Source organism: Cetorhinus maximus, chromosome 7 (genome assembly GCF_964194155.1).
Source record: "Cetorhinus maximus chromosome 7, sCetMax3.hap1.1, whole genome shotgun sequence".
In the NCBI taxonomy this organism is placed as follows: domain Eukaryota; kingdom Metazoa; phylum Chordata; class Chondrichthyes; order Lamniformes; family Cetorhinidae; genus Cetorhinus; species Cetorhinus maximus.
In genome coordinates this window covers 143,564,853-143,581,896 of record NC_135885.1, presented here as the reverse complement: position 1 = coordinate 143,581,896, position 17,044 = coordinate 143,564,853, and the positions used below count along the sequence as shown (strand labels likewise).

Sequence of the window (17,044 nt, the reverse complement as noted above, 5' to 3'; positions counted from 1 at the left end):
TATCCAGGGCGACTCTGCAGGAAATTCAGGAGCTGATCCAAGTTCAAAGTCACGTTTGCCGACTTCTCCACAGAGCTGTATTATTTCTCTGCAAAGCCGCTCCCCCCCACCCCCCCTACCTCCCCAACCCCCACCCCCCACCTCCCCCCCTTCAAAAAAAAACCCCTCTGTCTTTGGTCACCGGGGTTGGGAGAGAGAGAGAGAGAGAGAGGGAGAAAAACAAAAATTCAATTGCATTTCAGTACCATTGCACCAGAAATACAGAGAGGAGCTGGAGCTGGACAGTGAGAAAAGGCCAGCGGCTGGTAATCTATTCATTTAATGGTGCTTCAACAGGTTTGGGAAGGGGTAAGTAATGAACTTACTATATGAGAGATGGTGCTCTAAGACTGGGAAGAATGTCTTTATGTAGTTATCCAAATCCAGAATCCGTTCTCTTTATAGCAACAGCGTTTCTTTTGTTAGCCTGCAGGCTTGTTTTAATAACTGCCAACAATGACACTTCTACAATATCCTCCTTCATCTATATTAATTTAGTCACATATTTTAATCTATTTTTGAATAAAGTTAGTCAAAGCACGATGGAGAAATCAACGCCATGTTTCTGACAAGTTTATGTGAAAGATTTTTTTGTGTATTGGGGGGGGGGAAGGGTTTGTTATTTAGATAGAACTTTTAGAGCCCAACCACTAGACAATATCTCTGTGCTAACTGTGGATACTTTAACGCTTTCCACTCGGTAGTTTGCTCGCAATCTTGTTAGTTTTAAAAATCGCTTGAGCGCAGCAAAAAATGTCCCTCCTTGAATATATATTTTCGCGAGCATTTCAGTAGGAAGCAAGTCTGCAGGCCACGGGGTGGGGAAAAGAAAGAAAATCACCATTGCCATTAATACGCTGCTCTGAACAAACAATGTCTAGAAATCGGTTAAACTGCCGGATTACTGGCCATGCTTTTTGTTACTATTTTTAACGGAAAGTGAGTTAGGCAATTAATTGTATATTATCTACCACAGCATCGTTATCGGGTTTATTTTAAAAACAATGATTCCTAGTCTTCACAAAGCGCATGAAGGCAACAAAAGGTATATATGAAAATTTCCCATGAACTATACAATTGGAATGCCCTTTGTTAGTGCACTATCGTTCAATAAAGATGACTGTATTTTGAGTACTGTATACATCTATTCGCCATAGCTATTGCATCAATATAGAATGAATCCAGTGCCATTTAATCCGACTGAGATACTTATATTATTTGCTTATAGTTGTGTTTTGTTCAGATTACATTAGCTTTAAGGACTCCTGGTAAAACTCACATGCTCATGTTTCGCAACAGAAGTTCCCATCCGTTGTTACCTGTATCAATCAAATCTCGAATCCAATTGAGTTAATCAAATGACTATTTACGATACAAATTACCTCTGGTTTTTGCTTACTTTGACTACAACCGAAGGCTCATGATGCAGCATATATCCTGCCTTTAAACCAAATCAATAATAAATCATCATTCAGTGCAATCAGAATTTACAGAACATGGTACCTCAGACCATTTCTTGCTGAGTACTATGTAACTCTGTCATCAGCTCGACACAGATGAATTTATTGAGCATTTCGTACATTCTGATCTGATAATCTAGGTTTCATGGCACAAAAGTCGCAAAATATTACATGCAAAATATTAATTATTGTGTTCATTCGGCACAAAGAGAGAGCGTATCTTTTGCAGACTGAGATGGAACGACACAGACAACCTTGAACAAACGCCGTGTTGTTAATTTATCCCATACTTCAAAGAGGATAGAATTACAGTGTGTACGTTTCTGTTAGTCTGTGGGAGGGTTCTAAGAACACAGCTGAATGAATTCACACACTTGTTTGTGAAATACTGTCCCACATGTTAATATTAAAGCCTCGAAATCGTGGAAGCCAGAGAATCCGAACCTAAACTAAGCTTATGTTTAGCTAAAGTCAACCAAAGGATGAGAGGTGTCGGTGTGAATTTTATGCATTTAAGAAATGGACAGAACCGACCCACCCCCTGTGTTTTGCATTAAAGACTATTTTTGATACTACACAGAGTGAAGACTTACGGCCTGTTGCTAACTGTCAAACCGCACCCATCCGTTGATATACACATGTACATTATAACGTTGCATTACCAATGAGTGGGTATGAACGCCTGCTGGCCCTTTGGCAAAGCGCTTCCAAAAACATTTTTACGATGGCATGTTAGAAAAAGGACAAATGGAAGTGACATGTGTTATCAGTTTACGAGTTGGCGACCTATGATGGTTATTCCATAAATTATATCTGCAGTTAACCCCTGTAAAGTCTGTCGCGTTTTTAAACACATTACTAGTGTAATTTATTTCGGTTGTAGTCTGTGGGTGTTCTGCGCTTTCTTGCTTATCAGTATTGCCATTCAGTTCGCATGAGAAATATGACCACTGTGTTAAGGTAAGAGTGGCACGCCGCAAGCCGGGGTAGTATTTTTTCTCTTACAACTGCAAGTCTTAAAATAGTTGTTCTCAATCGTTCATTATTTACGAATAAAGGAGAAAGCAGAGGGAGGAAGTTGACAAACAAGGAAGAGATGGGGAAAAAATGTGGTGGGGATGACGAGTGTCAGAAATTAACCAATTAAATAATGGGTTTGTAAAAGACAGTTAATCATCTGTAACATTGACCTTAGTATACCTTATGACACTAAGGGCAAATTAACAATGTATGGTGCTTTTTTATAAATAAATGGTGGACAAAAATGGCAACAATGGCAGTACAACATTTACCAAATATAAATGAGAAAGGTTCAATGTTTCAATTTGTCAATGTTTTGCAACCACCTATATATCATGAAACGTTTTCCAGCAGTGTTACTGGTAAGAATTTTTAAAGATAAAATTACATGGATGGAAATATCTTATTCGAAGGTAAATGGTCTTATGATCTTATACACATTTCCTGCCAAGTATTTGCAATTGATTTTATAATGTTTGGAGAATTTTAATCCTTTAATATGCAACATGAATTCTAACACTGTATAATTTTCACCAATGATGCAGTTCATATACAGCTAAAGGAATAACTAACACATAAACACATAAGCAGAACGGAACAAAACCAGCATCTGATGAATAGTACATTAAGCATGCAATTGTTTTTTTTCTTTATCTGGATGATGTGTATCAAGAACCCAGAGTGTAGAATCAAGAACAACATTGCTTTAAATTATATACATTGCAAACGCCGACAGAAAATGTGAAATTCCCAAGTTTGCTTATTATGTATCAGCATAATCTGATCTGTTTGGTTGTGTGACTATCAAAAAAGACACGAACACAATACCTCTATTCGCCCTCTTTCATATTGACTTGAATAAGTAGAAACACATTATAAACAAACAGTGGTAAACCGCCAGGAAGTGTTGAATTCAGTTTACTGATAGTCTATTAATTACCCCATCCATTGAAAAGAAACATGTATCTGTTCAATAATTAAGGACGTGCAATCAAGCGTATGGGGATTTTATGTGAATCCAGCCTTACAAGGCACGAGGTAATGGAGCGGCGGATTGCTATGAGGACATGGCTTGTATGATGTGGCCATTGACAGACAACGTTGGCTTTGTTAGGCAAGTCGTTGTGGTTTACCACCGGTAAGTACAGGAATGGGAAGAGAGACAAATACTAAACACATGGCACCAAACTTTCAGAAGGCTGTAGTCCATTGCGTTTCACCTACTTGCAACCATTTCCGTACTAACCACAAAGAGCAACATTATAGTTCTTTACTGAAATAGATATCAGCGAGTCATCATGCCTACCTTGTTCAGTGGGTAGGATATTTGCGTGTTCCTATGGACTTTTTCATATTCATGGATCATGTTGCATTCTTTGGCGTTGTCTGTACCATTCAACACTTCATTTCCAAACGCTCCCTGTTCCCTTTTGAACATTGTCTCCGATACCTGGCTTCTTGACGCCTTAACACTGTTCCACTTTCAGATTGTTCAGGCGATATAACACAGACTTCTGTTTCCTTAATTTGAACCCCATGTTTCACATCATTTAATTTACCCAAGCCACATTAATAACTTTATAGTCCCACTACATCCGTTCACGATATTACGCGTGCTCCTAAAATTCGCATTATTGTGTTCCTTTTTGACAGTGACACTAACCTGTTTGATAATTTGACACATTTTGAGCAACTATTGGTATCCCACCAGATAGGATGAAAAGCTAAAATTAGAATTTTGATCTGGAAATACAATTATGCTTTGAAAGTGTAATAAGAGATAATAAAACCCCGGGAAATCGGAAGCAATTTCCTTAAAAATAACCAAGCCTGGAAAAACAGAAACAGGAAACCAATTCATTATAATTATAACGCATGCACAGTGTTTAATGAGTATTTAGCTTGGTGCTTTACACTAAACGGACAGACGCAACACTGGGCTATTGCAGTTCACAAGAAGGAAATTGGGGCCAGATATTTGTTATTTCTGAATTGCGTTCCATACTGATTGCATTGCGAACATAATCCTAATTTACAAGTATCTGCAGGGTTCCGCCAAAGGAAGAGAACTTTCTTCAGGGTGTTGGTTAGAATCTGTTGAAATGTACTTTGTTGAAAATCTATTAAAATCAATTTGAGCAGGTCGGGATTTGCAAATAGTCGGGATTTTATTTCTACGCAACATTTTGTAACAATCTTAAAAAAAGTGAGAATAAATAAATCGATCACAGAAGTATATATTAAGACATATTAATCGATGACAGATACGTATCATGCTGCGTTGATCAAGGACAGCGACAAGGGAACGCGTGTAACATCAAAAACCCCTTTACAATACAATCAACTTACCTGGCTGCTCAAATCATAAATCTTCATTTTATTTTGTTATCAACAATGCGGGGGCAAACTTTTTTTTTTAACTGCAAAAGAGAACTGGACAGTGGTGTTTATTTCATTGCAAGTGGCAAGCACTTGTAGCAGGGGAACTTGCTAGGAAGCTGTTGTGCTCCTTGAGAAGGTGACCACTTGAAAGGCAACTGATGAAATTGCAAATTTTTTGTTGGTTTTGAATTTCATATTGTAGTGAGAAGGACTCCTCATATGTAACATTCTTATACCCTTCACGACACACAGTGTTTTTGTTAAAATGTCACAATAATGGGTCTCGTAACTTGATTTAGTGTGAAGCTTAAGGAACAATATGAAACATCCAGTTTGCAAATACTATTTATTTTAAACATTTTTGAAAGCGTGTCAATCAGTATTCTTCATTTATGAAGATTGGACAACGCACAATAATAAACAATACGCTTCTGCTACATTCCCATAAAATGAATCGTTGTGTTAGAAACGATGCCGTAGTTTTTATGTGCTAAAGGTGTGGCAATCTTTTCTGCTTGGCTGGTTTATGGGAAGAGATCAAACTGCTTCACGACAAAATTTCAGAGGCGCCTGCTCGTAGTTCCCTCGTCATTTGTTCCATTGTTTGCTAAAGTCCATGTACCAAAACCTGAGAATTGTGTAAATTATTTGCTATCATCAGTAGTGCAAATTTGCATTTTTTTTGGCACATGCCTTGGTGGAGGTTTGGGGCGATACAAATAGTTGATGTTTAAAGGACATGCGCCTGGACAGGCATGGTAATGGTACAGTAAGCATGGAAACTTATGGAAAAATATAACACAGGCAGAAAATTAACAAGACGTTGGCAAAACAAAAACCTCCAAGTAGCATAAAATACTGTGAAATCAAAGGACATACACACGCACGCACAGCATATCCACGCAGAACTTATAATGCGTCTTCTATACAGCGTGTACGGACAAACAGGTAGCAGCCGAATTATTAACAATAAAACTTCACAATGATGATGCTAAGCTTTATAAATATTAACTATCTGATAATATTGGCTAGCTGGATGTCTATAACAGAATCACAAGAAGATAAAGAATGTTTCAAACGTTATATCAGTTGTTAATAAAGCAGCTAGTCAGAAAACTCTATAAATATTGGGGTTCAAGAAGACTACATAGAGTATCAGCGTTGTTTGTGATAAGGCTCTAGGGCAATAACTCGTGTCCAATTCCTCCCGACATCATGTTCTTTTTTATTCATTTTTTAAAAGCCTCTCGATTTTATAGAAACATTAAGAAAGATTTGAGGGGTTGGTGGTGGTATGAAATATCTACACGTGTTGAATCTATGGGAAATAAATACGTATTCATAAATAGATAAATGTAACTAAATTTAATGACATGACTTTGTCACGTACCAGTTTTTAAAAATTTTTTGTGTTAGTCTATTTCTAATCATCTTATTTTTCGCAATCCTAAATCAAGTAACTGCATAAGAATTTTTCAGGTCGGTTCATATGTAATAAGTATTACAAATAGAAAGGTGCATTAAACAGAACATAATGATGTTATATATATTTACATTTATTTATGTTATAATTAATATTAATCTCACTCATGGTACTGAAGTCTACAAGTTCACGTTAATTTTTGTCTTTGAAAGCCAAGAATCTCTACTTATGTTATAATTATTCCTATTATTTTCTCTATACCGAGACACTGCATTTTAACATAGCCCTATTTCAACAAACTCCGACTTTCGTCAAATAAACATATTTTCTGTAATTAAGTTTGTGTTGCGACATTTCAGAACGATTAATCTTTCATTATAAAGTAAACTACGTTACATTATTTCACCTGGGATGAATAGTAAATCCTACTTCGGTCAAACGACCTGATCGTGTTAAATTTCACTGACAATTTCTGCACCCACCTATTCCCAATCTGTATATACTTATACCAACCTTTCACCATCTGTATATACTTATATCAACTATTCACCATCTATATATACTTATACCAACCATTCACCATCTATATATACTTATACCAACCATTCACCATCTATATATACTTATACCAACCTTTCACCACTTATATATACTTATACCAACCTTTCACCATCTATATATACTTATACCAACCTTTCACCATCTATATATATTTACACCAGCCATTCACCATCTATATATACTTATACCAACCTTTCACCATCTATATATACTTATACCAACTTTTCACCATCTATATATACTTATACCAACCTTTCACCATCTATATATACATACCAACCATTCACCATCTATATATACTTATACCAACCTTTCACCAGTTATATATACTTATACCAACCTTTCACCATCTATATATACTTATACCAACCTTTCACCATCTATATATACTTATACCAACCTTTCACCATTTATATATACTTATACCAATCATTCACCATCTATATATACTTATACCAACCTTTCACCATCTATATACACTTATACCAACCTTTCACCATCTATATATACTTATACCTCCCTTTCACCATTTATATATACTTATACCAACCATTCACCATCTATATTTGCTTATATTTTATTGTAGATTATTAAAATAAATTTAAAATATAAATCAGAAAAAGTGACACAACCTGTACTTGAACCCCTGATAAGGAGTTACAATGAAAAGTATCGACAGCAGCAGAAACATTATTAGGCAGAGCATTTTATGATGCGGGGGAGAATGTGATTTAGTTAGGTTAAGCCAGATTAAAACATTGGCATACATGCATATAAACCAATAACAATATAACTATATAGCATAGTCCATGTGATATCTGGTGTTCACATCTTTCATCTTATTCTTTCCTTCATATTTTAAGCAAGATGAAGAGAGGAGACCCTGCCCTGTCACACTGATACACTTCCTACCAAACCACTTTCGTTCACAACTGCAAAACACTTGTGACATTTGGGTGGATCTTCTTTCTACCGGTCGGTTTAAATATTTTCCATGCGTTTATTTGTGTAATTTGATACATGAATATAGGTTTAAAATATTGATTATGAAACACCAAATCGAATTTGAGAAACCTTGCATGTATTATTCTTCCATGAATTTACATACTTTATTCATAACGGCTTGCTGAAACACTTTGCATTAGTATTCGCAAACCCTTAGTTTTATTTGTAAAGGCGATCATCTTTTACATGCATATCAAGTTTCAATTAGATCCCGCAGAAAAACAATTTAACCTACGCGAACTGTAAATTAGTTATTCGTAATTGTGGTCATATTGAGCTTCATCTATATTTACAGCATAAGTTTTATTATCGTAAGATTGAAAATGGAAAGAATGCTGTAAAATACCAATATATAACGCAACTTCGTTATCTTTACATTATCGGTTTATAACTTATTTTTGAACCAATTTTTAAAAAAAACCAAATCTATCAGTAAACCACATTTTGAAGAAGTGATTTGTCACCAATACTTTCTCACTGATAAAGCGAATTTAAATATTCACAGCTAACATTCCTACAGAAAATACTTCCATTCTTGGAAGGTGGGGTGACGGTGGGGGATGGTGGGGAAGCCCATTGCGATTCTTTAATGACCAGTTATCGAGTTTTCATGCCAATATGTGGGGAGGGGGCGGGGGGGGGGGGGGGGGGGGGGTGAGGGTGGGGGTGGGGGGGGGAAAGCAGTTAAAAAAAAACAAGTGTCTAATTTCTTGAAGTTTCGGAGTCAAAACTTGAGCAAGAGCAACATTGCGGGAAGTGCGGGCAGGAGGTGGGAGGATCCCGCTGCGCCGCTCCGCTGCAAACGGGCGAATTGCCTGAACGGCGCATCTGCCAATCAGCCCAAAGTCGCCAATCCCGGCCTTGCCATCTCTGAACTATATTTCCCCACTGTGTCGTCTAATCGCTCTATGTTCTGCCAATCGCTTGAGGACAGAGTGAGAAAGGCAGGGTTAAAAGTGCTCAAAAAGTGCGTTAACTGCACTCAATAATATATTTTCAAGCTTTTTTTTTGGGGGGGGCGCGGGCGGGCGGGCGGGTGGGTGGGGGTGGGGTAGGGGGGGTGCTTTGAAGAGAGAGAAAAAAAAAACTGTACCACCAACTAGTGTGGATGGACAGGCTTGTGTAGTTATGGAAGCCGCGTTAAGCAAGCGGAATCCAGCATTGAGATTAGCGGATTTGGCAGCGAACAAATACCATCCCCATCAGAATATGTCAGGCTTCCCGGGGCTGGTGAGCCATACACATATCCACCCTGGGGAGATGAGCAGCGATCCCAGTGTGACTCTCACCCCTTTTGGGCCCGAGCACATGGCTCAGTCCAGTGCTCTCAAACTCAGTCCATCTCAACACATGGCTGGACATCCTGAGACGCAGACAGCGGCGATTTTCGGCTCCGCACAGAACTCGGGCAGCTACCCAGCGGGTCACCCGCACTCTGGCTACGCGAGCGGCAGGGACTACATCCTCAGGAGAGATCTCCCCGCGTCTGCCATGCACGGACTGACCGAACAGCACCCATCTTCTTCCTCCCATCACCACCACCATCATCACCACCACGGCATGTTCCTGTCCACAACAGGTAGCTACGGGCATCCGGACGTCTTCCCGGGGCTGCACGAGCAGTCTGCACCGGGACCCCACCACACTTTGAACGGACAGATGCGCCTGGGCTTGCCAGGGGAGCTCTACAGGCCAGAGCATTTTAATCACAGAGCGGAACCCTACCCGGCCTCTTCCCTGCACACTTACAACCCCATGAACTTAAACGTTAACCTGGCAGCGGCTCATCACGGCGCCGGTGCATTCTTTAGGTACATGAGACAGCCCATCAAGCAAGAGTTAATCTGCAAGTGGATTGACCAGGAGGAGACTTCAAAGAAGACTTGTTCGAAAACTTTCAGCACCATGCACGAGTTGGTGAACCATGTCACGGTGGAGCATGTCGGAGGACCCGAGCAGAGTGTTCACATTTGTTACTGGGAGGACTGCCCCAGAGAAGGGAAGCCATTCAAAGCCAAATACAAACTGGTAAATCACATAAGAGTTCACACGGGCGAGAAACCTTTCCCATGTCCTTTCCCGGCCTGTGGGAAGGTATTCGCTCGCTCAGAAAACTTGAAGATACATAAAAGGACTCACACAGGTTGGTGTTTCTAAGCAGCTTTCGCTTTGTTCCCTCACCAAGTGCACCTCGCTATATCTCGGGCATAGCTCTTGTTCAGTTAAAAAGAAAAGTTAATACTTTCTTCCCCCCCACCCCCACCCCCACCCACCCCACCTTGAAATGCGAATCTAAGCACTATCATTTTCATCATGTCATAAACACGCCCGTAAACGGATACACTCGCCTATAATTGGTCCACAAATTCTAGAATGTGGAATTAAAGCAATGCGGTTTCATTTGAAAGATCCGAGAGATTTCGGATGTCGGAGAACAGGCCGGGGACGTTTGCAAACGGGTTTTAAAACAAGGGCCTCCCTTTGTTCCCCGCCCGAGAATTACGAGAGGACATGTCACTAATTTAAAATGAAGGGACCGGCGCTTTTATTGGAGGTGCTATCCGGTTTTAGAAAGCGAGGGGGCTCCAATTAAAGCCCGATCTCTCAATCCCAAGTTTCATTTTAAATTAAGAATTATCAGGGTGAAGTGAGAGGCCAGGATTTGAAATTAGGATAGAAAGGTCTTGTGGAAGGCTTAGGAACAGAGAGGGACGAGAACTTGTAAAACCGACTGGACGAATTGTTGGTTTTGTTGCTGAAATGTGCTATTTAAGAGAGTCTTGGAGAGAAGCTATATTGATACACTCATAGACAGCATGCAATTGTTCGGCTTAATAATTGGAATAATGAAGATTTTTGTGACCCATCGGTAGTAAATATGCGTCAGGAACAATCACCGCGCCTAAAACCGCCCGCCCCCCATCCCGAGGCTGTACCTTATCTAACTTCAACAAAGTTTACTACGGATTCTCGTGTATCGTTTTTTTTTTAACTTCCTTGCGAAATAAGGCAACCTAGTCAGAATTTATTGTTGCAGACAGATATGATCCCTTGGAGAATGTTTATTGACGTATGCTTTGCTTAATTGTTTCCACTGATTTATAGTGTGCTGTCACAGGGTATAAACAGATAGTGTTACACTTATTCGTTTAATGCCTTCTTAATTTGTTGTTTAAATGTTAAAGCAAATGGCCCATGACTGCTCTGATTACAGATTTTATCTAAAGAATATGTTGCACAAGTTTAAAAAAAACATCGGGGAGCTAGTGGGGGCGGGGGGAACTTGCATTGCAGCTATGCTGGTAAGGGCCCAATCGGAGGGATAGATTCGGCTGCCCGGGTCCTGTCCATCGGGTTGCTTCTCGGGACGAGTGTGGAAAGTAATGAACCGTTTTAAAACTTCAATTTTATTCAGTCTGTAGTCTTATATCTTTCCAGCGCTGTATTCTAAAGCAGGAATCACAAATAAGCACAGTAGAACTCACTGGTGTAGTCCCTTCCGTGTTTTCAGGCCTTGTTAATGGTTCCGACCTAGAGTTATAAAATGGTCATTTGCTAACCTTTGAATAGTGTCCACTTCGACCTAAAAAGAAGCAGGAGTTCGAGGAGGGAACATTAACTGCTCGCATTATAATATTTTTAAATGGGTCATGGATTAAAAATAACACAACAATGGTAATTAGCGTCACACGGGGAAGCAGAATTGCTTTCTTCACTTCAATGAAGCTTCAAGGTAAAGCTGCCCATCAACTTAATGTCCGTCCCAGCAAATGGAACCGATGTTGCTAAAATTCTGTGCACAGGATAAGTGCAGTATCTGGTCCGTCGCAAAAACACAACCGCGCCTGGTGAGGCCAGTTTCGCCACTGTATATTTTAGATGTTTGGAAAGCTAAAATACAGATGTATGTAAATGTAACCCCCAGGCATAAACACACACAATATGGTGATGTGAGCCAAGTGTGTTTGTAAAGTCAGTTACCATAATTCCTTGCTTTTAAAAAAATGTTCAAATGGATCTGTGTTGTCTGCCTTTTGGTGTCAGGGCACAGAATTGACATGATTGGAAACTCAAACACAAAAGTTGTGGTTAGCCTGGGATTTGCTGAGAGTTTATGTCGTGTTTGCTACATCTGTGTGTTGCCCAAACTAAGGCGTTGATGCTCTGACAGCCAAGTCCTCACAAGAGGAAATTTACATTCCGCTCAGTATTGATTCATACAAAAAAAAAGTGGCCTAAACATTGCATCTAAAATAGGGCAATGTCTGGGACCACAAGGAACTATGAGCAGTAGACTTCCTAGGTTCATAATGACAGGGGTGTGCTGTCAGGTTTAAATGGATTCTGTTTACTCGCAAAGTCATGAAACGAGATTATGTTCGAGGGCGAATCTGTTTTTATCAGTCAAGTGCTTTCTGGACCCGAGCTCACGCAAAATGCAACCCGGCAATCAAAGGTTGTCAATGTCTTTCTCCTAACATTGCAGCTCGAGGGTCAGAAACTCCGAACTAACTGCCAGGGCAAACACCAGACGCTTTCGAAGTGCTGGTTTATGATCAGCCCCTGGGACCCAGACACTGCATCGAGCTGCCGCAGTTCACAGAGCTAAATATAAATATTTACAGTGTATAAATAGAACCGGGCTGGCGAAAAACTGGAAAGCGCCTGTAGCCACTGCATTAAGTCCAGCTCCATCTCAACCCCTGTGCAAGAATATTAGCACGAAATGCGTCCAAAACAGGGACATCATTTTGTTTTAAAGATTCCGCCAAGTGCATGTCAGCTGCGAGGATATTCAATGCAAGTAAGCCTCAATCATATTAGGAAGGACATTTCTAATGATGCAAAATGTGTGCTCTTACAAAGATGGCCACCAATCCTGGTGTTATTGTCTTCATTCAATTTAACTTCAAGCACAGGTTGGAAATTAACAATAAAGAGTGGGATATCAATCTGATTTCCATTTAAAACCTAATCTAAGAATAAACATGCAAGCGAGATTTCTTGTCGGCTGCTTTATTGGGAAGTTGGCCTATATTTATGATGGTGATTGGGAAATATTAAAGGAACATGCCTGACCCTTAATATTGTAGATCGGAATAAATTTGCCTAAATATCAGATCACTAGCTACCGAATTACAGAATAAACAGTGAAACACCATGAGGGGGGTGGGGGGAAAAAACAGGCTCACGGCCGCTGAACGGTTTTTAATTCGACTTGTTACAGATTTTAAACCGAACAAATTCTGACCATACAAATATCAAACACCAACACTCTCTTCATAATTACCTTTCCGAAGAGCCTTGGAAGTTCAACGTGGACTAGTGCGATAGAGAAATGTAAATATTAAAATATGTCAGTGGAAGAAGTTGAGGAAAAAGTTCTTAAAACTTCCAGCCAACGAAGTTTGCCAATAACGCCAGCGCTAATTTCACTTTCCAAGTTAAATGTTCAGCACGTCAGTTGGAGTTTAAAGTTTCTCAGCGCTGCAGGGGAGGAATGTGGAATTTGGCTAAAATACGTTTTTAAACGTGACTTTAGTTTTCGCAACGTATTTAGACAATTTTAGGAAAGAGGAACATTTCTCCCCGAGACGCGTTCACGCCAAACTAGAGAGTAAATTAGAAATAGTTCGCTTTTAAAACTGAGAGTTGCATCTGTCCTTCAGCTGTGATACGTCGGATGGTTCAAACCCCAGCCAGCTGGTCACCGTCTTAAAGCATTCATTTTATGTGCATGTATATTTAAAACAAGAAAACTTCCATTCATATAGCGCCTTTCATGACCTCAGACCAGTTCAAAGCGCACTACAGCCAACGAGGTAGCCGCTGTCCTAATGCAAGAATTTACTTTTGTAACCAAGGCTAAAATAATTCCAATAAAAGCTTGAATTCTGAACAATCTACACAATCATGTTTGAAAACCCTCACTGTATAAAACCACTCGATTTTGTTCCCTTACAGTGTTTTCTTTATTATTTTCAGGAGAGAAGCCTTTTAAATGCGAGTTCGATGGTTGTGATAGAAAATTTGCCAACAGCAGTGACAGGAAGAAACATTCCCATGTCCACACCAGCGACAAGCCGTACAACTGTAAAGTGAGAGGCTGCGACAAGTCTTACACTCATCCCAGTTCGCTTCGCAAACACATGAAGGTGCATTGCAAATCTCCCCCACCTCCCCTCAGTTCTGGTTACGAGCTCTCAAACACATCCTTGGGGATGGTGTCCCCGGCCTCAGAGCCAGTCAGGGGCCGCACTGCCAGCGTCTCTTCGCAAGTCACCAACCTCAATGAATGGTACGTATGCCAGGGGAGCGGGGCCGCCAATAGCCTCCACACACCTTCAAGCAATGGCACCTCGTCCGACACCGAGGATGAGGAGGCTTACAGGGACCCTGATCCCAGGACTATGCTCTGACAGAGGAGTGTTGAAGAAGAGCGCATGTGGGCATCTTGAGAAGTGTCAAGAGAAGGTTTGTGGCAATGGCGGCCATCAGATAGAACCAGCTATGGTGTCATGTGGCCACCTTAAACCAACTTGCTCCAAACCTCGTAGGGAAACGATTTAAGGGCTGTGGACCTGACCCCATCCAGTTTTCTGGTCTATGCTCTCGTTCTCTGTGTCAGCCAATATTATAGTGGGATCGCGGAAGCTAAAGAAAGTCACAATTTGATTTGTTTTAAGACTTGTGAATATTGATGGTACGAAATCAAACGTGACTCAAAGACATAAAACATATCATCTGACCTACTTCGGCCTAGCAATAGTACATTTCTCTCGACCAGAAAACATCTCCGCCTTTTCAACTAGCAGACAGCATAACACCACAGCCCATACCCCATCGAGAGCTGGGAATGGCTTTTAGGGCAGTGTTGTGGTGTTACAAATCGACAGTCTGAGCGAAGGGATATCCCACACTTTGTGTGACATGATGATAGACACAATATGACGCCGGCTCTGAGGGGGAAAGATCGCCATATTTCTGTGTTCAGCTGAAATGACCCAGTGCTACGGGGTTCTGCAATGAGACACCAGCAAGAGTTCACGTCAATCCGCCCCAAAATCTACACTGTACCAAAAAGAGTTGAATTAGGACTTTTCTAAGTGAGTCATATATCAGTAATGCTGAAACGCGCAAGGACTCTATTTGACCCTGTGAAATCAGTACCGACAATATATCGACCTTGACTGGGATTCTGTAGAACCGAGCTTTTGTGTGATCTTCTATTCATCATGGTATTGACAAAAATATTCATATTTTACTCCTAATTATTCAGGCCTTCATACAAACAAACTAAAGAGCACTAATATGTCCTTAGAGGCCAGAAGACGCAAAAAATGACAGGCCTGTCCCTGTAGGGTTTGTACATAATTGTTGTGGGCTGCGAGTCGTTGATATAATCGTTAGCTACTTTAAGATTTTCGTCCGTAAATGCTCTTTAATTTGTAAACTATAATTTATTTGCTGATGTGTAATATCTTTCTGCAATAGTACAGATACACCAAAGAATGATATTATTACGTTTGGTGCAGTATCGTGGTGTTTATGAATTTGTGGACTGTCAGAACATTTATTTTCTGCTTACTTGAATGAAATGTGAAATGTGAAGATAAAGATACGTGATTGTTTATTTCTTCCTGGTGCTGCAGTTAATCGTTGTAACTACAGTGTTGGTGCATATGTTATTATTACCATGCATGTTGCAGTCATTTTACATTAACAAGCACCGTCCAGAACCTTTGATTGGAATCTACTCCACCCCCCTTCTCCCCCCTTCCCCCCACCCACCCCCACACATACACACACAAAATGCAACGGAAAGATAACAGTTCCTTTGAAGCAATGAATGGTCCACGTGTACATTGTGTTTCAGTGAAGGAGGTTTAACCGTGTGACAATGTATTTTCAAATTGTGAATAAACAAATATTGTTTTTCCTCAGCGTTAATAACCGTATTGTGTATTAAATGTGCAAATCCTAACAGTAAGTCCTTGTGTTGCGGAAATGGAAATCCTCACCTCCATGATGGGGAATCGAGTCATTGGCGAATGATCTGAAGCTAAATGGTTTAGGGCTCTTGGTGTAACTTTTATTTTCATATCCGATGCTGCAAGACAACATTAATCCCTATACAAATATTTACCTGTCTATCGCAAATAGGATGTATAGAAGGACTACAGTAAACATTGAAGGTGCAACCTGGCTATAGTTGGCAGACAGGAGATGAAACAGTTCCCAATATTGTCTGTAATTAGCATTTCAGCATGACGTCAAAGGAAAGCCACATTTGCCACACATTGTCCCAGGTAAGCAGCAAGCTGCAAAATATACTGGTTCTATATCGCTCTGCTCAATCCTCTTTCACAAATCCAATCACTTGTGCACGAAGATATTTAATTGTGGCTACTTATGACATATTGGCAGTAATGTTCTAGCATTACACTTGATGGATTACAAGCAAACACCACACAAATCTCCAGCAGATAAAAAAAAATCCGGAAACAGTTTCAGGGCAAGAGAAAATGCGGAACGTCAATTTCTGTTTGTATATTTCCCCAAATCCCGCCTTTACTTATCAACTTTTCCAAAATCCCATGCCTGCCTCACAACTGCCAAAGGTGGCCCGAGAATCCATATGGATAGTTGTGTGATTATTGACGATTGATGTTGGTGGCGCATTCTCTCTCTAATTGGGATTGTAAAACAACTTGACCCATCAGTTAAAATGGTTTCAACACGGAACATCACTCAGGGTCGCCTTTTTAAGGCAGATAGATATCTCACACTGTGCACCTAAAGGTTGAGATCTATAGAAGGCTTTACGAACTCAAGACATACAGCCGTCCGCCTGGGCGTGGCTTTTCCAGTTTAATGTATATTCTTCTGATACATTGCTGATAGAATGAAGCAACAGGAACTACGTTCCTTTTGGCCAAAGTGTCAAAGAGCAGATGAGAATGTGGGGAAAAGAACAGGCCCGGAATCCAAGAAAGCAATCCGAAGAATGAGTGATATGCCTCATAAATGAAATAGGTTGTTTCTGCGAGATTCACAATTAAAAGCATATGAAGCAGAAGAAGACTCATGTAAATGAAGGCGCCAATCAATGGGGAAACTTATAGCTCTCTAATGAAGTTTCTGGTGAAAGGAA

The 17,044-nt window shown here is 40.2% G+C and overlaps 1 protein-coding gene across 2 annotated transcripts; it reads left to right on the top strand.

Annotated features, from left to right (window-relative positions):
- The first annotated feature begins 200 nt into the window (after window positions 1-200).
- Window positions 201-15,828, top strand: zic5 (Zic family zinc finger 5). 2 transcript variants are annotated; one of them, XR_013577162.1, is made up of 2 exons: window positions 201-348; window positions 13,876-14,013. XR_013577162.1 is itself a non-coding variant. In XM_078546040.1 (2 exons), the coding sequence occupies exons 1-2, from the start codon at window positions 9,019-9,021 to the stop codon at window positions 14,307-14,309; spliced, it is 1,449 nt and encodes a 482-aa protein (XP_078402166.1). In that variant the 5' UTR covers window positions 8,979-9,018; the 3' UTR covers window positions 14,310-15,828. The 2 variants fall into 2 exon arrangements, 1 of the variants encoding a protein (XP_078402166.1); XM_078546040.1 differs by lacking the exon at window positions 201-348 and adding an exon at window positions 8,979-10,033 and having other exon boundaries at window positions 13,876-15,828.
- Window positions 15,829-17,044: the final 1,216 nt, after the last annotated feature.

Excerpts from the sequence above, each read along its gene's own strand:
- zic5 (XM_078546040.1), top strand. The coding sequence starts at position 9,019 with ATGGAAGCCGCGTTAAGCAAGCGGAATCCAGCATTGAGATTAGCGGAT. Across the intron at positions 10,034-13,875 it reads ACATAAAAGGACTCACACAG|GAGAGAAGCCTTTTAAATGC; the intron begins GTTGGTGTTTCT and ends TATTATTTTCAG.